We start from the raw sequence: 22834 nt of genomic DNA on the forward strand, positions 1-22834 counted from the left end.
GGCGGCGGCCGCCGCGCCGCGCCGCACGCAGAGCTGTTGGGGGCTTTCTGTGGGGCCGGGGAGTTTTTACACCATCACGRGTCCCTCGGCGTTCACGATCAGGCGGAGAAATTTCCGTTAGCCGTCGTAAACTAAACTGAAGGAGCGAGACGTTATAGATTGAAAGGAATGCGTAAAATGATTAAGTATCCCATGGCGGTAAATGATCTATTCAAGAAAGAGGTTGGCATGTCACTCGCTGAAACCATCTGCCCAGTATGTAGTTACTATAGAAGAAAAATGAACAAAATGTTGTGCTGTGGAAAGACTGGAATACAATTACTTAAGAAATGGTACTACATAATGGAAAGTATTGAATTTACTTACAATAACTTAGCACCTGACATAAATTGGGGTTGGGGAGATCTAAAAGGCAAAAGGGAAGAGACAAATGACATAAACAGACATTGTGAAAGGCACCGGAAAACCAAATTTGATATACCTACGTAATGTATTTCATAAAACATGAGGAAAGGGACCAAAAATGATGCCTTGATAAAACACATTATTTTAACTGTAATTGAGTTATGCAAGTCATCACTGAGGCCAAAATCTTACTAGAATATTTAAAGCATTTGACTTCAGCGTGGTTACTCCTGCTTGAAGGCATACTCTATGCTTTACTGACAGAAGTTAAAAGAAATAGAGGCAATTTAATCCATCTGATGGCTTTTGGCACTCTTTGGAAATGCCTCTTGGTGACGTCTYTCAGATAACGTGTTGTGTTTTTTCAGGACAACGCGGTTACAACATGAGAATTTAGCAGCTAGAAGCTCTGTAAGGGCGAGTTCATTTTTGTATGGTGCTTGGTCACTATGAAAAGCTGTTTGATATTGTCACTTTTTTTGTAAACATCATGTGCTGTTATTTTTTACACTCATCAAATACACATTGTAAGTTTGAATTAATCTTTTAATGTTCCAGTACCTGTTGGTTTGTTCTGTCATGTTTTTTCAAAGGATGCAGGAAGAAAAACCAGTAATGCATTATTTTCTGTTTCCTTAAAACWATGTAAGTGTTCAAACAGCACTTGCAGACTGACTTACATATACTGGCAAAACAATTCTCATGACTTTATAATTCTCCTATAAGCCATTTGAAAACACTGTGTATGCTATAGGGCTTATCAAYCACAACATGTGCCAGGGAAAGATGGTAAATGTTAAAGCAAACTTTTTAATAATTAYTTTTTAGTAATTAATTCTTTAAAATAATAATTATTATGTAAAACCATGTATATAGAAATGTAGCAGTGATGTGAGAATACAAAAATGAAGTGTTGCAAGGACGTCAAATTGTATCATACATTTCCTAGTCAGATGCTTTCTGTTATGCCTTCAGGAAAATGGCCTCTGTGGTCCAGCTGTCCAGCTTTCTCATGAGCAGTACCATCCTCCTCTCACTATTTATTGTAGGCATGCTCTCTACCAGCGCTCTAAAATAATGGTCATTCGGGTTCCTAATTAAGCTGGTACAAAGCCCAAYTTCAATTTAGCCAGCACAAAATTTAGCTGACATAAAAAACCTCTGCCTTGACTGAGATCATTTAGTACTCTGGAGTGTCCTTTGSCTAGAGAGCTCTGAAGAATCCCAGACCCTTCCTCTTTCTTGCCCTTGTGCTTGTGGCTCTCATGGCACTCATGCTCTCCTCCATGCGCACAATTCACTTTTCCCTGTGCAATGCTATCACTCTTTAGGTAGGTCACGAGAGACCCTTTCTTTTATGCCTTCCTCCCTTCTCTTCCCTCTGTTAGATCTGTGGTACTACCTGCAGAAAGCTTAGTTAGCAGCAGCTGCAGTAAAACTCAGGAGTGGGCATATTCAAAGGAGTACTGCATTATGGCAAAAGTAAATGCTGGGGCAATCTAAACCATGAGGTATTTATAGAGAGATGTGCCCAGTACTCAGAAACCCTTTTTCTACAATGACGATATCAGAGGTTACTTGGGCCATAGTTTATTGATGCTTGTATAAGTATTCACATGTAAAAGATTTAGTAAGGCACTAGCTTTTCTTCATGTCAGGAGCTGGGCTGAAAGTAGTTGGGGTTTGAGGGGGAGGCTGAGTGTCTGGTAAACTGAAACAAAATGTTCTTGTCATAAGTGATACCACTTGTTTTCTCCCCTCAGGCAGGAAGCATTCTACATGCAAGGTGCTGCTGGCAGATCTTTTTAAAAGTGTCACTTCTGGAATACCTTTGGGTATTCCTGATAGTAGAGAAGTATTTTCTATATCAGGTTGTGCAAGCTAGGGAGATTCCAGCTTAGTCCTCATCTGTAAGTGGAAAGTGCAAATACTGCCTCATTTCCTAAGGAATGATTTTTGTATTTTAGTATGCAGTTGCAATTAAAAAATAGTCCTGTACAAGTCTAGGGGGCTGTGCTTTGTTGAATGTACTGCCTCCAGATAAAAAATTACATTACTGTTCTAATTGCTAGCAACATTAACAATTCTTTTGATACTTTATAGATAGATCATGCTGCATTTATACAGTGTTCATTGTGTATGGATAACTGTTAAGAAYGTTTTGGTGCATTTAAGAAGTAAGAAACTATTCTGATCTTAGTGAGTCATCCCTATAGAACAAATGACAGTAGAAGGTTTGTATATGTTTAATGAAGTTGCACAGACATCTTGAATGTATTTGATTAAAACATGATAAATAGTTCCTCATAATTAGTTTGTAAAATAATAGCAGCAAAACAGGAAAAATTCTCAAGTGAGGGAGAATGTTTAATACAGAGCAGACAGAAATTATCTGTTATAAATAAATTCACATACATTTTCTCTTCAGACCAGTTTTGTACCAGTTTGAAAGGTCAGAAAAACTTCTAAAAAATAGGAATGAAAAAGCAAAATGAGCCACAATAAAAAATAACCARAAGAACAATGAAAGCTTGTCAGACTTAGATTGGGAATTACTTTAGCAGTAATTTATTCCCTTAGTCCRAGGCTGGCCATATAATACTCACATTTACAATTAATTCATGAGTTATGATGAGTAGCTGGAAATACCATGTGGGTATCTATCTGATTACATTTCAGTTATAAAATTACATTAAACAATGTGAAAAGATAAGGCTTTGGATTATTAGATCATTTTAATATGTCATGGATTTTCTGAACACTGGAACTCTTTTAAAGTGATAAAAACATGATTTGTTTAATTAACTCATGAGTAACTTTCTGGTGATTTTCAGGGGTATATCTTAGAAACAATAATTTTTTGAGGTCACTTAAAACTCTGAAACTGTGCAGAATACATAAATGATGAGCAAAGTTGAATTTTACAGCTTTAYCAAGCAAGTATTATGCTTTATTTGCTTTTATAAGCTAAGAAGTACTGTCTCTGACCATATAATGATAAATAAACACACAACAAAAATGTATAATAGATATTCTTCAGAGAATCTGCCTAGGAACTTAATGGTTTACGGACTGATTAACATCTTTTCTTCTCTGTAAGCAATGTGGTATGATGGAATAGTTTCTCAGTGACCAGATGTCCCATATATTCAGTGGCACAGCAAGAAGAGTAGAGGCAATAAAACTGGAGTATAAATTTTTCTGTTTATACAAGTGTAATACATAGCCAAGCAGTTAGTAGCAGGAATATACACAAACACCCAGATACACACACATACATTCATGCATACATGTATTTAATCTGACCAAAGCGAATTTCCTTGAGAGGATCTCTAATTAGGCAAACCAGTGGTTCCCTGGYGAAGAAGGGATGCTCTCCACTTACCCATTAGTGAATTACTTTAATCCAGAACGTTCAGGTGTTGGAGCACAACTTACTACACAGGAAAAGAAATCCCTCTGCAACTTCTCTTGCATAAAACATCACTGTTAGGAAATGTATGTTGCATCCCAGCTGGATTCAAGTACCATCTGTGTACGGTTTGTGGCTCCCAGCTACATGAAAATAAGCATCTTGGTAGCCACTCCAGTTTTAAACACTCCTGTGCCTTACATTTATTTTAACTGGAGACTTGATCCAAATATGTTTGTTCTTTCTCTTTCTTCCTTCACCTTGGCTAGGTACTTAATTATTTGTAACCATCTGAATAGCCAAACCTAATTTTTGTTGTAACCTTTACCACCTTTGTTTTTCAAGATGTAGAAATTTGCCCTGTTCCTCTGCAGGAGAGGGTTAGTCAGCTCCCCTTCAAGTAATGAAATCCTTCCTGGAGACTTGATTGCTATCCCTGGATGAAACTGTGRTATGATACTGTTTGTTAGAGTCTACTTTCAAGGAAGTTGTAAAAGGCATATTTAGGGCTTGTTATCCACCCACTCTTCTGTCACTTTCAGCAGTAATATTTCATTGTATTTTTTTTTTTGAAACATACTCATCGTTTGAAGTTTTCATTTCCCTGCTGTTTTGCTTTTGCCACGTAGGGTGGGAAAAATTAAACCAGTTCTAACCACTAGTTGTTCCAGTGCAATATAATTTCATACAATGCCCCAAGACATTTCTTTGCTTGTACAAAAATCATGATCTATGGAGGGGGAAATCCCTAAACAGCTATTTGTAAGAAAGCTTATCTCATCATACTAGTGACATTACATGCTGTGTGATGTGACCCAGTGGTTTCTGCTCTTTGGAATAGAAGTTATATGGGTTAATAGTTTATTCCAAAGGTAGGCATCTAAACACAAACCTTTCAGTTTGACAACTCATTCTCTTTTTGTTACCTAACAGTAAGTAAATAGTGCTATGGACACTTTAGTATTTTAAATTAGGTTTCCTCAGGCAATTTAAATCTGCCTGGGTGCCCGGAAATGCTTTGGTTCAGCTGACCAACTCAGTGCCTTGGTCATATATCTAGGTCTGACCCTTKTCCAGGGATGCGATACCTGCGTGTGTTCATGGTTGCTATTGCTAGAGATCCTCGGAATGTGCCACTTCACAAAATGCAGCAACAGTCCTAATTTCTTTGTTTTTTCACTTCCCAAAGAAGTGTTTTAACTGCCAGTCTTTAGGCCAGTTTTGGCATTTGGTCCTTTTTTTTTTTTTTTTTTTTTTTTTTGAACTTTTTTTTTTTTTTTTTTTTTTTTTAAATGATATAAAGGCAGCTGCAAATTTCATTGAGCCAGAGAAGGAAAATTTGGTAGCCTTTCAGGGTATTTGCCCAAGTTYTACACACCAGTCCCTGCTCCTTCTACTGGGTGGCATGATGGGCTTTCCAAGTGCAAGGACATACTCTCTTTACAAACTAYGTTAACTCTGGCAAGAACTGTAATTTGATAGCAGAGAGTACCACAGCAGCTTAAGTGTCTCTGAGTTTTGACTGCCATGGTCCTGCTTTTCACCTCTGCTTCCRGTAACGTATTTCAACTCCCTGTCATGTGACATCACCAGCACTTTTGTAACCAGGAGCAGTTGAAAACAGTGTAACTGCATGTGTATATACACATACCCAYATATGCGTGGGGTATATTTTGCTGTGTTAATTCTGAATTGAGCCATCTCACCACGCAGTGACACGAGCGCTACCGGCAGTGAAAGAAAGTGTAATAGAAGGCAGAGGAGGGAGGTGGGTAGGAGAGCAGAGCGGGGTCGTGGCAGCCCTGATGTAGTCCAGTTCCAGCTACCTGGAACACCACCTTATGGCATCTCTATAGTCAGTACTGCCCAGTTAACTAGTTTAGCAGTTTATGGTATTTACGGATTTCATGTAATTCTCTGCATGTATTCATTAGAGAGCCTGTGTTTCTATCTTGAGACTCAGTATTTTACTGAACAGAATTGCATACCTGAAAGTTTATCTTTAAAGCACTGTACTCTTGGATTTGGGTTCAGTGATGGTTGCGGCTTCTGAATCAGGGTTAAAATGAGTTAGATGAACTCCATTATAACCTAAGGCAAATCACTTGAAACCACTTAACAGTGAAAGTGGTTATTAAAAAGGCATGGCTTACAGGTGTGGCTATTTACAAACACTGGATTACAAACACTGTCAGAAGAGAGTTGTAAATGAAAAGTTGCTTTCAGTGAATAGTTACAAAATAGAAGCTGGAAAAGTTCCTGTGTTCCTCTAGGGGAATAATTTATAAGSAAGGTATTGGTGGAAATTAACATTACTCATTCAAGTTTAAAGCACRCTTTCTTGTATTTAATAACATTTTTGTGTGTAAAAAAAATCCATACCGCATATCCAAGGGCATCATCTGCTGACAGGTTCAGGATGCCAAACTACACCAGGGATATTCACATATAGGGAAAAATACTGTATATTCTGCCCCCACATATATTAAACAAAGTATTCTTATTCCTTTTGACTTGATTTTAAGGGGACTTCAGACTCTATATTTCTCTAAATTATTTTGTTTCAGATTAATTATTTGAATAGTGGAGGTTTTGATCTGATTCTCTTCCTTCTGCCAAACATCAGTCTGGAGTTCTTTTGCGATCAACTGTTTTTAAAGTGTCCTGAGGGGAACAACAGAGCAATCCAAAGCATTATTTAGAGAATATTACACAATGGCAAACCAAAACAAAGTGAAAAATTCCTTTACCCTTTTCTCTCATTTGAATGTATTCTCTTTTCTATCTAAATTTAGGAGAGATGATCAAACAACTACAGAAAATCAAGGAAATCAACAATTTGATCCAAGTCACCATTAAGTAGTATTTCTTTTTTTTTTTCTTCAGGCTGGTAACTTTCTTCTGTGTTACAAAACACAAGAATTTGCAGTGGAAGTAATTTATATTAACTTACTGTAAAAGTATGCAAGGATAGAACCTGCCAGTGTAATTTTAAACATTRTAAGATTAGCAAGAAGCAGCTTACAATAAACAATATTCTACTGAGAACTAGAAAGTCATCAGAGCTCAGGCAAAAGTAAGTTATAATCACAAAGCTACCCAAAGCTGTAGGTTTAACATTTTAACACAATTTACGGCTGGTCTGGGCATCAAGAGATAGTTCCTAAGAATTCACTATATATATTTTTATATATATATATATATATATATATATGTATAAAAGAGTTGGTTCTAAAAAAGAAAAACTTTGTAGAAAACTCTGCAACAAGAGTTGGTTCTACAAAAACAAAGCCTTCATTTGCACTTTCACATAACTTAGTGGCAGCATACACAGTTCTTGCTGCCAAAAATGTGGGGGATTTTGAATAAGCTTTTATCCAATACCCTGACTGCTGCCTCCCCGAGGGGTGCCTCTACAACAGATGGCACATCTCATTAGCCTGCTTTGTTTTCACCTGTCTGTCCTTGCACTTTCAGCTCTTTTGTACAGAATTTGGTGGCAGGACAGTGTAGTTATCTAAAGAAAAGAGCAAAAAAGTATTTTTTTTTTTTGTCATGGCGATATACCCATTCAAAGCACTTTTATTTCCATATTTTGCAAAAAAATATTTTTATGACAAATTTGAATAATTAACACTGCAAAGAAAATTAGTTTTAAATATTTATTTTGAAATAAACAGGAATATGATATCCATAATTTCATACCCTATATTACATAAATTATTATAAACAAGAGAAAAATACTCGTAAAAGCTAATCTGACACTTTCACATTCTATTTTATATTAAGTGACTACAGGAAATATATAGAAAAATGTTACAATTGTCTCAAGCCAGTCATAAAGCAAAGTGCACTGTTGCCCAGGGTAGTGGAGCAGCAAAATTGTGATGGTGCTTCTTCTTCCTCCAAGGGGAGGCATCACTGTGAGCAGGCAGTAGTGACTGAAGAGGAAGTAGGGGAGCCCCTTTGGTAACCTCTATCCTTCCTTCCCATTCTTCGTCTTTTGTTACTGAAGTACCACAAGTCAGTTTTGAGTACACTGGTAAGAAGCAGAGACACCATTCTGGGAACCATAATACACTGAATACCAATTGATTCCCTAACTGATCACACAGGGATCGCAGCTTATCCATATACTATTGTGTCAATTCAAGAACCTTTATCCCAGATTTCTGATTTTCCTTGTTGTCAGTAATTTGAGGAGGCCAAGCTAGAAACTTGGTAAGTATTTAYCATGAAATATTAATTAAAGCCTTCAAAATGAAATCCTTCAAAAGTTTTCTGAATTGGCTTCTTTGTGGATTAAAACCACAACTAAAAAGATACTCTAAATGGCATGATTTTTTTCTAAAATTCACAGGGTGGAATTTCTTAAAGAACAGCTTTCTTTATCCATTTTATTTTTAAAGAGATAAATCTTATAAATTAAGCATTTCTGAACCTAAGTGTACTTGAACAGATGCTACACATCTTTTTCTATTAATATATAATGAAAATGGTATTAGAGCAATATATGCACTAACTATATTTTTCATAAGTTTTCAATAAAAATTTTAAAAACYATTAATTTGAATCTAATAGTTTGGTTATATTTGAGTTGACTATACCAAATACTTACCTTTCTAATAACACTAATTTATTGATATTAATTTTAGTGTGTAGTCAGCTAGAAGTCTTTCAATGCATAGATTGTTCCTGAACAGATACAGGATAATTTAATGTCCAGTGAATCTTTTCAAGAATGATACAAAAACTATGTATTCACATTTGTTTGGGTTTCATTCACATTACATGATCCATCCTGAAAAGGAGTGAAAAAAGGCTGCTGCTGAATCAAGAAGAAAAATTTTAGAAAATACGAGAAACAAACGCAACGGAGTGCCTTTAGGGTAGTTTCAATAATACTGAAACCCCCATGGCATGAAAGATCATGGTGGCCACTGATTATTTGTAGTGTCCAAAACCTTAGTAAGGTTAACATTTGAGTCCTAATATTCAAATAATATTTAGCRAGTGTTGCTCTGTACTACTGCATGCACTCATATTTTGCTTTGCTTTTTTGTTTGACACAAACACAAGAATATTACTAATAGAAACTGCATTGCAGAGTAGCAAATCAGACAACTATAATTTTTTCACAGTGCCATGTCTTACCTCATATAAAAGTGCACTATTCACAAGAAACACATAAAGTTATACTCTACTGGAAATATATCAGTGAATTTATATGTATGGAAATAAAGTTTATGATAAATACTCCATAGTTGTGCGTTACCTAACATGAATTAGAATATTTTGACACCTCCTCCTCAACATATTGCTCATAAAATATCTTAAAATTAATACTTTTCAAAGATAACAAACATAATAGTAAGACTCACAGAATTTGAACRTTATAGTCCATACAGTACCTTTTTTTAGGTAAATACCTAGCATTCACATTATAATATTTTACCTTTTTAAAAAGTAACAGCTTTGTTAGCTTCTAAGAGCTTCATTTATACATTCACCTTGTATATAACTGTTATGCTACATAATGTTTTCTCATTCCCAATTTAGCATTGCAAACTGTTAATAGTGCTCTTCTGAAAGCAGATTCATACTCTAAGCTGATACAAACAGTTTCTCTTCATTGTCAAAAGGTGTGCTTACCCAGGTGTAACACTTATTTTCTTTTAAATGACAAACAYATTGTAAAATAATGACAACCCGTTCAAAATGTTCTTAACGAAAACTTCTGCCAATCAGATGATAGTTATTTCATTGCTTACATAAAATAATACTGATAAATAGTTGTGATCACTGTATTAAGTGGAAAAAAAAATCCTGTGTTATCTACTGCAGCTGGAAGATTCATGATTCACCCGGGGTTAGTTTGTTCTTCATTCAATGTATATAGGAATAAATAGCTAGAACCAGTGCCCACAGTCATTCTTTCTTTATCTCAGCATATCACGTCTCCRAAATTGCTTCCACAGATCTCTGAGATGTTCACTGGTTACAGTCATCACACAAGAATAATAATCATTCCAACCRTATTTTGGGGTCTCCTGTGAAAAGTGAACAAACACACCATTGGAAGATATTCGCTAAATTCCTTAACACAGCATTAAATTTTACTCAAATTCATTTAAACTGGATAGACGGTTTAATGTTTAATTATGAAAAATCAAATACTTCCATGTCTCAGAACTACTTCTGTAAGATCAGGATTATAAATGTATGTGCAGGTAAGTTTTCAAAATGCATCCTCACTTCACAAAGTAGAGTGATCATTCTAGAAATTGCTATTTATATTAATAACTACGAGGAAGTATATCCTCTCTATTCAGATATGTACTACTGTCTGTATCCTTTGTTTCTTACTCTTTTATGTTCACATTGTACTAAGAAGTTCACCTCTAGCATAATTAAAAGCGTAAGAAATTCTTGACACACATGAAACTGAGGCATTATTGGCATTAGCTAAAGCTAGTTATAATATAGGCAGATGACAAGAAAGCTTCTTTATTCTACGGTATCTCAATCCTAAATTGCATTTTAGTTCAGTGATRTTCACAAGTGTCCACTGAGTGGGGAGGAATATGGCCAGTGACTGGCCTGGAAGATTCACCACCTGCGGACTCACTAGATCATCTTATTTCTTCCACTCTTCCTAACTTCACAAGTGTATTTTGATGGTGAATACATTAAAGATGGTGAGGGACTAAATGTTACAGTAGTTGGGGAAAACAGTTAAGGGAGGAACAGGAACTGTAATTGCCATAGATAAATCAGAAGGGTTAAAAAGTAATTTTAAATTGTAATCCAACTTAGAAGTGAAGTCCAGTATCTGGAAGCAAGTGGTACAGTGTTCAGGAGAAAGACTGGAAACAATACTTATGTGAATACATTATTTAGTTGAGATYCATGGTCAATCTTACTAAAAATGCATTAATTGCAAAATGCGTTGCATTATTTAACAAAAGCATATTCAGCTGATTAATCAGTATTTTAAGATATGCATGTTTTTATTTTATGAAACAGATTTATATAATGTTCATGAATATCAGAGTATTAAAAGAAATGCTGAACTACATTAACCACTCATCAGCTTACTTCTAATGTATGTATTGTTGTTATACATACTCTCAGTGTACCAAATTTAATAGAACATTTTGTCCTCATACTCTCTGATGTTTTGCATTTTTCTAGAAGATTTTCCTCCCACTGCAGATACATTTTTAAGATGCTAGTCAGTTTTAGAAGACCAAATCTCGCGATTTCTAGTTGCTTCTGTAGAAACAGTAAGGTAAGGTTATCATATGCTACTCACTTTATCTGCCTCAGAGAAGGGATATGAAGCAGTCTTCAACTGGCTGCTTTTTAAAAGCTCTCTTATGATGGATATATTCAATTGTTGTATATTAGGAAAGCAGAGAAATTAAAAGCCTTCAAATTATTAGCTATATGACAAATTTTAATCTCATCTGACTGAAAAGATATTTATGGGAGATAGCAATTTGCCGTTGAAACATGACTAGAAATGATTCATGCAAGTCTTTCACGTGTTTCTCAAAACAAARTTTCCTCCCCCATCAGTCCCAAAACATTGTTTTAAGCTATTAACTCTTACTTCCTAAAATCCTTAGTCAGAAATACAGATAACCGACAAAACTCAGAATGTAGAAAACAGTTAATGCAAAAATCTTAAGTTTTTCAAGAAATTAGTGGGATATACCTCTTAATAACTCGATTTACAACTCTGATGTATGATATTTAATTTCAATATTTTAGAAGTCAACAAAACTGGAATTACAGTCTTAATATATACTACAGTTACTGAGTAAGTACCAGTAAGTTAGTGAATAGAACTTTCAAATGGGCTTGAATCCCTATTAAAGTTGGCCTCTAGCTTCCTTTTTCTGAAATTACCACTGAGGGGGCTTGGTTAGAAACTTCTTAGGTAACCCATCCATAAAATATTCAAAGCAGAATTCTCCTGTCAGCTCTGTGTGGCAGTTCTCTACTACAGTATTATTTCTGTTCTCCTCACAGCACACGCAAAGAACTCCTACCGACACCAAGGCAAGTGCTCTGCCTTGCAATAAGAACTGCAGAGAAAGAGAAGCTCTCCAGGAATGCTGTCAGCTGTTTAGACTGCACAGAGTTAGTATGGCTGTTCCTCAAGGACAGATTTTCATTTTTTATTATATGGCTATGACATTATGCTCTGAAGCAAATGTCATGAGTGCAATTTAGAGATATGTAATGTACAGCAGAAGCTGTTCATCTCATTTCAGAGTAAAGATTCAAAGGTGATAAGCATGCCAAATATCATAGTATCTTTCATAAGAGATCTAGGTTTACCACACAAATTATATGAAAGCATAAATGATGAACTTTACATTTCTATTTGGAACAAATTAAAAATGTTACGATATTGCATCTAACTTTGGGATGTACTTGCAGCAGATATTTTTAATTTCACATACAGTTATGTGTTTCTTTGTAAATCAGACTGAAATTTAACTAATCAATGGAAATACATGCTCAATTTCAACCCTCTAATGACTCAGCCTTTATGCTCTTTTCTATTTAAAAAATAAACTACAAAATAATTAGTTTCAGAATTATGTAAATTCATTTTTATTCCCCACTACCTGACAAAGACAGAATTAGTTCTATTTTCCTCCACAGTAACTAACTCCAAATCATTTCTGGTATGTTTTGGCTGAAGTTCAATTTCTATTAACTGACATTTACAACAAGCTTTAAGAAATACAACAGATACACATAGATATTGTAAATTATATAACATTTTATAAAAAGAACTCAGAATAGCTAACAATGGGATACGTCAGTGTAACTCATTACAAGAAACACAGAGCAAATGCTCAAGTGAAGAGCAGTAGCTGACTAATATGCTGCTAGAGAAGAGGGTATTTTATACATCTGAGATTTACACTGCATTCTTCAGTGCACAGGGAACAGAAATCCAATATTGCTTCTGGYACCTAAGCTTGCTTCTGTAGAGCTGTCTTAATCATAGCATCTGAGAGCTCCCTGTGGGAAAAGGAGCAGGGTAAATTAACCATCTTCAAACTATATGCTACTGCAGTGAGGTTGCTGGTAACCCAGTTAGTGCACTGAGAACAAATCTGGTTTCTCTGTACTGTCCCACAGTGTGTAGTGTAGACATAGTTATTCATCTTTAAAGAATTTTCTTGAGAATGACTTTATATAAAATTAATAAAATCTCCCTTTATAAATCTCCACGGTATATTGGCTTTTTCAGGTTACTCCATCTCAATGGATGAATGAATTAACTTACAGCCTGAATTCAAACATCCATAAAGATGTCTAGACACTTAAACTTAATGCTTTTACCACAGTCTCTCCATTTGTTACCAAGCTAATTTTAATAGGCTTGATGATTAGATATTGGATTCTTTTGTGTCATTRTATTTTGTTCCTGTTGGTCACAGGCTCTCTATTGAAATTATTAGGAAAGCATCATGACTGTACAACATTTTATCAGTTTCTTATGAGAGCTGTTCCCTATCTTGAGGAGTTTACAGTTTATATAATACTTGACATGTAACAATGTCAGGTGTGGCAGAATCAGTGGGGCTAAAGAAGAGAAAGTACTCCTAAAATAATGTTTTTAAAAAGACCTTGTGAAAGAAGCAAGAAAGAGTCAAAAGCGTGAGTTTCAGAGAGATGAAGTTACATGAAATTAATTTTAAACAATGAATTTCCTCTTATGTAACTGGCATGTTGGATTACTAAAATGTTGTTTTAACTATTTCATTAGTTACTTACATTTCACATTAGCAAGGTGAAGAAACTAGATACTTTGTAAAGATTCTATTCCTTGTGTATTAATACAAYGCTTCAGTATTTGCATTTATACTCATAAAGAGGAAGTATAACTTAAGAAATGGGATTAATGCTTAGCTAATAGTTAACCAAAATAATATAGAAAAAGTCCTACTGATGCTAAGTCTACATGTAACACAAGAGACTGCACACACATCAAGCAGAACTCCTGTCCTCTCTTCTTGAGTAAAATATTGGATGCTTGAGCTGTATAACTCTGGGCATTCCCCAAACAGTTCTTTATACTGCATTTCACAGAACCAGCCTGGTCATGATGTGACACTTTTTTGAAAAAAATGACATGAAGAGTCCCAAAGAGCATAGGTCGGGACAAAGAACATGCTTTGCCATGGGAGTGAGCCAGTAGTTGAGGTATATCCCCTCTCCCTTCCCTCTCTTGCACCGGGGTCTACAAAAGAAAACCATTAGCGGGACTGGTGAGCTGGATGGCAACCAGTCTGAGTAATGGTGTAATCTGAAGAAATGGGCCTCATCTCTCACTTATCCTGAATGACTTAGATTTTCCCACTGTGCTGGAAGCAGACATCACCTCAGGTAAACAAGACCCCTAAAAATTCTACTATGGGTTCCTTGCTTCCCTGCCATGCTGTTTCAGAACATCTCAGTCAGAGCCCCAGAAAGCTCACTGGCCTGCAAGTGGTCAGAGAGGACTCTGCAAGAAATGGGGAGGGATTTAGAAAACCAGGTGCCAATTTTAGGATGTATGGAGGCATCCAAAGATGGTTATTACAGAGAGAATCAGAGTTTGATATTGTGCCACAGTGTTCCAGAACTAAAAACAGYGGGGAAACTGTAGCCAAACCCTAATGGCTTGGCAGCACATGAGATTAATACACTGAGTCTCCCCACACCAGATCCGAATTGCTGCAGGACTAGTTTGTCATAACAGACATCTTCTTTCTCTCCACTAAAGAGGTGAAGAATCTGGAACCTACATTAGCTGTTAACAATCTTTGGAGTAACTACCACAAAGTCTATAAAAATGAACAGGAAAAAAAAGTGCAAAAAAGTGCACTAAATTGCAAAGAAGTAAACTCTTACTTCACAAATGAAGAGTTTTATGTTCTAAACATTTACTGACATGTTTCTGCTGGGGCCAAAGTGTGACAAAGAGTTTCACGATAGGCTACAGAATATTCACACTGCAGTTCTTACAATGCAGTTTAATTGTAAGAATGAATATTCATGTGATGACTATACAAGAATGGCCATGGTGGTCACATGTGGCCACAGGTACCTATTATTGAGAATTGCTGGTGTAGCATTAATAGTGCCAAAAACACATTATGTTTAAATCAAAATTGCAATCTTGATTGATAAATACTTATTAGCCATAGGTAACTCAGGTATTATTGAAAAATGGTCACAGAACAGATGGACAGAAAACAGCAACAGAAACTATGAAATAATACTTCTCCCTGTTCCAAACATAGCACAAAATAGCAACTGGCTTACAAAACACTGACAGCGTGACTGACTTATTGCCAACTCCAGAATAAAATTCTATTACTTCAGTCAAAAACACAACATGACATTTTGAGCTGCTACATTGGTTACAATCAGATAATCTCTTCCTGAATTTTGAAATGGGAAACAAAGCAATGATGGTTTAACATTCAGCCACTCCTGCAAGCATGCCAGCACACTCTGAGCAGCTAACACATACCGTAATTTATCTGCTATAGAGTTCCTTCCTCACGCAGGATTTGAAAGTAGTATACCTCTGTATAGGTTTGTAGCCCTGTGGAGCAGAAGACGGAGAGTGCGCAGATGCAAACAACATGTGAAGGCAGCCAGAGGTAAGCAAAAGACAACAGTATCATGAAAATACAAAAAAATGAGTTTAAGTGATGAATAGCTAGTAGTTACAGTATAGTATGTGCTAGCTAAAATGTTTATCATTTAGTCTTTAAGTTCCAAATATTTCAGTTTAAAAAGGAATTTATAAAGGAAAGGGGATCTACTTAAGTATTTTTTAAGCTACAAAAATGGAAATTATAAAGGAAAGGAGATCTACTTAAGTATTTTTTAAGCTACAAAAATGGAAATAACTATTTTAACCCAAACAGCCAGCAAAAAAGCTTTTCATTTCTGCATGTTTTAATGAGCTTATAGCAATACTCTGATTGACCACTTGATGGCAGCTCAATATACCACTTCATTTCAAAATACTAAAAAAGAAAAAAGTTTTCAGTTCATAACACTGTAATTCCAGAAAGAGAGAAATATCATTTGATTAACTCTTTAAGATGTTTGTTTTTTCAAAAACTAACCTGAAATATATGTTAAAATGAGTATTTATTAAACTCCTAAAGAGGTAGGACCTGACCATCCTCAACTTTATTAATTTATAGCTTAGCTTTTAAACAGGACAAAGCTGGCATGTACTGACCTTGCAGAATTCCAGTTTCATCAGACCTGAATAACTCTTTGCCTTAGTCAAACTATAAGACTACATAAAGCCCTTTTCTAAAACACATGGTCCTAGTAACAAGGTATGTATTAACACCAAGATCCTTGTTGGCAAACATTTTAGTACAACTTTTATAAAAATTGAATTAGTAACGTATAAGGTGTTAACTGTAAACTCATATTTTAAACTACAGGTCTGTTCCACACTACTCTGTTTAGATGTTTTTAGATTGATAATCGAAAACCGCATTGACTGTGGTAGATATCAACTGTAAGATATTTTGCCTCATTTCATGAACAGGTTAAAATTTGGCAAGACAAAAACTTACACATGGACCACAAAATACTGCATGAGCAGAAACTGTAATATTCTATTGGTATAATAGAACTGACAAAGTCTTAATATGGATTCAATACGTATTTATTAACAAAGAAGATGTTAGTAATACATTAGTTCTAATTTAGTACAAGATAATGTAATGTTTGTGTAGCAGCAAAAGGGTCAATTTTTACTTGCTCTGACCACACTAAATATGTCATAACTTTTAAAGTTCAGATTTACTGGAAACATTTTGTATGTCATCTGAGACCAAAGTCTACAATCTTTGGCAGTTTCCATCATTAATAACACTTTCTGCTAATTAGTTCTGGGCAGAAAAWTCTCATATATTATATGTTTTGACCTTTTTATTTTCAAACTTGATAGAGGGAGATACTAAACTACAAAGGAGGACTKTCACAGAATTTTTATTACATAGACCGCTACCCATTCCTGGAGAAATCAGATTTTCGTGACACTTATGAAAACTTAGTGGACATGATAACTAATAAATAAATTGTATAAAGCAACTGTCTTACAACACTATTCTTTAGTGAAAACAATATATTCTTATGAATAATATAACAAATCTGCATGTAAGCATGTCTAAAAAAAGGGAAAAAAAAAGGTATTTTTGGTCACTGTATTATAGGACCAAATCATGATCACCTCACATATCATGAGCGCTGTCATTAGTATTAGACATAACATTTGTGAATCAAGGTGCTATTCTTACAAATACCCTAGTCTATTCTTTTTAGTTCTTGTATAGTCTCTTAACATAGTGCATTAAGATATTTTAAGGTGGCTTAGGCAAAAGAGATACACGCATAACGCTAAACTGTGCTGCGTGATAGAGATTCTTAAGAATTACATGTGATTTCTGTCATTCATTTTGTGAAATAGAAACATGCAATACATATTTACAAGAATTGCTTAGTAAGCAGACTGTGTTCTGGTTAAATTAACATACATTGCACACTTACAGTTAGTAAACAATTAAAACATACAGCAGAACATCTTGAAATGGTTATGAAACAATCATCATTTTCACAGCATAATAAAGATTTGAGGACCAAYGAGGAAATAAGTCTGTCACAAATACAGTGGTTGTTATCCACACTTTTTACACTAGATCAAAATATTACAAAAACAACAAGTAACCTATTAGACTCAACACAACTTCACAGAAAATTTTAAAATTATCTTAGTAAACTATATTTAGAAGGCTAATTAAAATGAATAAAATTACACTACAGAAATAACATACTGAAAYGTGAATTTAGCAACTTTTATATACTTCACAAGTTCAAAAATATTTTCTTTTATAATTCACTTTCCACAGATAAAAATAAAAATTTGCTACTACTAAATTTTTCTAGGCTACTATAAAGTTTTTCTGTACTACAAAGAACCTGAAGAGGGCAGTAAGGTCTACACCTTCACCTAAAAGGCAAACTTCTAAGCACAATTCATATGTGTGTCCCCTATGAAAATTTCTGCAAGTAATTTCCTGTCCTCCAGCTTCATGTAATTTAATATGCTAGATACAGGGCTAAATTATCAAAAGCAACTTTGAACCAGAATATAGTCTTGTTCACCACAACTTAACTAATTCTTTTTTTTGAGAGATAAAGTTACTTTCTACTGCAACTCTTTCCAACAATTATTATCAATACTTGGTATTTAAAATAATGTATTGGAAGAGCTGGTTGTCCTTCAACTAAAGTACCCAAGTTAGAGGAAGAGAGGAGGGAAGCAGGGCCGGGGGGGGGGAAGGCACTCAGTTATCCCAGACATAATTGTTATCTTTGTTAAAACTCTTAAGACCAACCTATCAATCACACCATGTAGAAGTATGCACAGTATAYACAGGATTTCTGGTATCTAGTTTCATTTGTGTACTATAAAGGTACATTATGCTTTCTGTGGATTGCCTTCTAATACAAGAAAATCTAGAAATTTAGAAGAGACTAATCTTTTAGATTGCTTCATAATTTCTATGAAAATTACATGTTTAAACTGATATAACTAGTTATTTTCATAGCATAGTCAATTGAGAGAGCTTCAAAAAATCAGTATCCTTACCCTGAACCCTCGATTAAGTCTATCTTTCATAATGCCGATAAATTCTTTATAACTCAACTGGTCATCTCTGTCAACGTCAAAGATCTTGAACACTGTGTTCACCAAATGTGGTGAAAGCTTCAGTCCTGTGGCTACATACACAGCACGCTTGAATTCATCTACATAAAGAGAATATCAGAAGAAAAAAAATAAAAACAAACACATGAATTTAAACTCTCCAAGTAAACTTATGCAAGTAAATGTTTTACTTAAGTTTGCAAACTTTAGCATTCAAAAAATAAGAAAATGTTAAAATTAGGATTGACTTTCACAGATCTAAACCAAGTAGCTCTTAACTGGTATAAAATGATACACTTTATTGGTATCAATTATTTTGCATAAAAGATAACAGCATATGAACTAACTACACATAACAGCATTAGAAAATCATAATTAAAGCCTAAGTCACATTTATACTGATGGCTTCTACCTAACTGACAAGAAATTGAACCAAAGAAATAAGAGTGTAGAGGAAACACCACACTCCTAAGGCAAGGCTATATGAAGAGTGTACTGTGTCAGACCAACACAGAGATGCTACTTTGAAGCAAGCATATAAGTTTGCCCACTTCACTTGGTCCTTCATCTTGCACTTCATAAGCATCTACAACTGTTGCATTAGGGATTTCACACAGCATATACCTGCCTAGGCCTTTTAGTAGCCATTTACTGACTTGTTAAAAGTTTGTCTAATCCCCTTTTGCACCTTCTGGTACTGTTTCCCTCTACAACTTTGTAGCAGCAAGTTCCAAAGATTCACTACCCAACCTGTATAAAGAAATGCTTTTGTTTCCTTTAAACCAATCTTTTACTGGGATCATCAAGTAAGTGCCTCTTAACTCTTGTGTTGCAGGTTTTGGTGACCAGCAGTTCCATGTTCAGCTTATCCACCACTTATACAATCTTATAATTGTATCTCTTGTGATATGACTGAGCTTTCTCCTCTCAAAGCTATAAAGTCCTTGCTATTTTAGATTTTCATCTGAGACAAGGAAGAACTGAAGAAACAGTTTTCAAAGGCAAGTTAAAGTCTAGTGATACCTATTTTATTATTTTAGTAATAGTTATGCTGAAAACACTCATTAAAACTACAAACTGAGAACTACAGAACAATTTACTTTGTATCTTTTGTATCCTTACCTTGACCTATGGAACGACTTGCAAAATTGTACATTTGCATTGCAATTGTAAAGTCTTCTAGGTTGTTCAAAAACTGGAAAAATGATCTGAACTCATCAAATGTGATACCCTGATGAATAAAAGAACAATATGTATATTAGTACCATTAGAATTAAAAAAAAGTGACAAGCGAAAAAACAAACTTCGTAGTTGCCTATATCAACTTCATTTAAGAATAGATGTTACATCCATTGTAACTTGTACTGCAAATTGTACTTGTACTGAAATTTGTACTGCAGTCAATAAAGTCTTAGAGTCTCCTGAGAAATGAAATATTTTTATGTTTGCTATTGCAATGGATAGCAATCCTCACTCAAAATATAATCAAAAATGTTATTCTGTTGCTTAATACAATCCTAAAAATTCCCAGATTATTACGATATAGTAGGTAATATTTAGAGTAAGAGCCTAGGTTTGTCTAAGTCTTGGATTATGATTATTGCTCAAAGCAACAAACTATTATTTTATATATATGAGAGTGTATGTGTGTATGCATACATAAATATGTTGAATGAACTAATATATACATGCTAGGATCTAATTTAAGCTCTGTACTTCAAGGTGAAGTTTATACGTATTCACATTTATAAACACCTAAGACTTCAACTGATACTCCAATTATCATATTATATTGTAGGKCTTGTCCAGCAATTTAAGAAATGTTTTGCATTTTGACTAAGAATTCAGAATCCTTTAAAAGTTTCTGTGAAAGTGCTAAGTTGCTAAAAAAGCAATTTTTTTCCTTACGTGATATTTGTTCTACTTTTCTCCTGCTTTAACTATGAGTTCAGAGACCTGATAAATTATCTCTAGAAAAATTCTGAAAGAAATCTTTAACAGAGACTTTTAATTAAATATCCCCCTTAAAATGTCCACTATCCTCTCTAAAGGGATGTTGTTTTTGCATCTTGAACTCCCTGGTCCTCCTTAACTGTAATCTCTGGCTATTCTTCTGTCTACTTATAACCTTCCACATGTTCTTCAGAGGATCCCACTAACTTCATTTCCAGTGTTGTRGAGAGTATTTCAAAGTTCTGCCTTTGCTCTCTTTGGACTATATATAACAATACCTAAACAAGCAGTCTCAGTTTTAGGTGAAGCACCCTCTAAATTCTGATGCTTCCAAATGGTATCAGAAGGTTCCAAAGACAATATGTTATCCCTGACACTGTTGGGGTCCTGACTTCCACACTTAAATTACCCAATTAATTAAACTTAACTACTTTTATCTGAAAATAAATCTGAAGACAGAAGGAAGATCTGTGAATCTTTCTGTTGAAAGATTTTGACTTTTCCTCAAAGATATGTAGTCCTTATGGTATAGTGGAACTCAGAAAGCACTGGGAGAACCTGAAGATACTGAAGTAGGTGTGTGATAGACAGGAGAGTATTGTGGTAAATGTGGAAGGCAACATAACACTGATAAAAAGTCTTTAATAGGCTTCATGAGATCTCAATCACCGCTAAACTGATCAAACCTAAGCTCTACCTAAGATTTGTAAACTCTGATTGAAAAGCATGACCAGTCTCCATCACGAATTTAGTTTCTCAACAACCATCTTCGTGCTTTCTCCGTTTCATCTTTTGAAACTGGGAGGAATCCTCACAGGTAACCTGCAGAAACTACCTCTTTATTTTCCTTTAAATTCTTCTCTATCTTAAAAACTTAATTACTAATACTAACCAATCCTGTCTTATTGTTTCTTTGTACTTGACACTTAATAGTGTATGCCCACATTCTGTTTCTTGTACTTTGTTTAMACTGCAGACTCTTTGGGACTGGAATCATTTTGGCCCATGTTTGTGAAATGCTTAGCTTAGTGAAACCCTAGTCCCCAACTAGTACTCTTTGGTACTACAGCAAAATGGCAATACATACTAGAAAATAGCCACAGATGCCTTGAACTGATAGTTTTAAGTTCACAAAGATTTAAAAAAAAATCCTTAACTTGAACCAATTTGTCTGTAAAGATTTTGACTGTGGGAAATATCATAAAAGCTACTACAAAAATCTTGTCTCTTTCTATGTTAGGGARTCTCTCCATTACAGGGAGAGGAGGAGGTAATTAGTCTAGGTGGAAAGCTGTCCTTGCACAGGAAAGACCAAGAATCACTAGTCTACAAAAAAATCCTTTTTGCAGCTTCTGTACTTCTAGTAGCTATGAAAACTGCTGTCATGAGATATTGGAGATAAAGCAGAGAGACAGGTGAAAGAGCACTACTTCCTAGTGCTAAACATCCAGGCTAAACTGCATGGACTCCATAACATATAAGCAATGAGAAATACAATTATTTGTAGAATAATTTAAGCAAAATCTTTCTACAATTTCCACTGAAATAATCTGCAATCCTACATGAATAATTCCTTTCCAGAGGAAAGACAAAAGGACAGAAGAGAGCAGAAAAAAAGGTCCTTTCCTAGGACCTCTTTTTGTTCAACTAGCAATTGTAGTAACATTCCTTATTTTGCATACATTTTGCATAATTTTGACATATAAAATTATTTATATAGTTTCCCAGGTTCCTACTGGAAATTATTTATTTTTTATGTAAAAGGAAACTGAACTTTATTTCTTTGGACAGATTATATTTTACTATAGCAAAGAAAACTGTTACATTAATGCACCAATGCTGTCAAAAACACATAAACTTTCTTTAGGGGCTGATATTCATAGTGATTCAAGATGCCAGCTTAAATAAATCACCGCTTGGCATCTAGTTAGTAAAAGGAGGAGAACATCCTGTGAGCAGGCAGCATGCCAGCTGAACATTTCAACATGACTACTACCTGCCAAATGATCACCACATTTGCTTCACAGGCTTCTACATACAGTGCTACAAAAAAAGGAGCACTGCCAACTGTGAAAGTATTACTTTACAGGCTAGCCTCATTTCTAAATGGAATCCTCTGTTTAATTTTCATATTACAGCATATTACTGCAATAAAACAGAGTATATTTTATAATCTTGGCATCATACTTCTAAATTAGGAATGTAAAAAAGGGCAAAGATATCAACAATGTCTCCATGAAAATAGGAGGCAAAATCCCATTCTCAAAAGCCGATYGCCAGTAAGAGAGGTATGCCACAGGGATTTA

The 22834-nt window shown here is 34.9% G+C and overlaps 1 protein-coding gene across 1 annotated transcript in view; it reads right to left on the minus strand.

Annotated features, from left to right (window-relative positions):
- Positions 1-7465: 7465 nt before the first annotated feature.
- The window catches only part of MICU3 (mitochondrial calcium uptake 3), a gene marked incomplete at its 5' end in the record, with an annotated part of 41757 nt that continues 26388 nt past the window's right edge, over positions 7466-22834 (minus strand). The window contains 3 exons of the mRNA XM_085305521.1: positions 7466-9867; positions 18519-18676; positions 19698-19806. Coding sequence (XP_085161647.1) covers positions 9757-9867; positions 18519-18676; positions 19698-19806 — 378 coding nt within the window. The remainder of the gene's footprint in view (positions 9868-18518; positions 18677-19697; positions 19807-22834) is intronic.

This window comes from Rhea americana, unplaced genomic scaffold, assembly GCF_003343005.1.
Source record: "Rhea americana isolate MKP2758 unplaced genomic scaffold, rheAme1 scaffold_221, whole genome shotgun sequence".
Taxonomy (NCBI): domain Eukaryota; kingdom Metazoa; phylum Chordata; class Aves; order Rheiformes; family Rheidae; genus Rhea; species Rhea americana.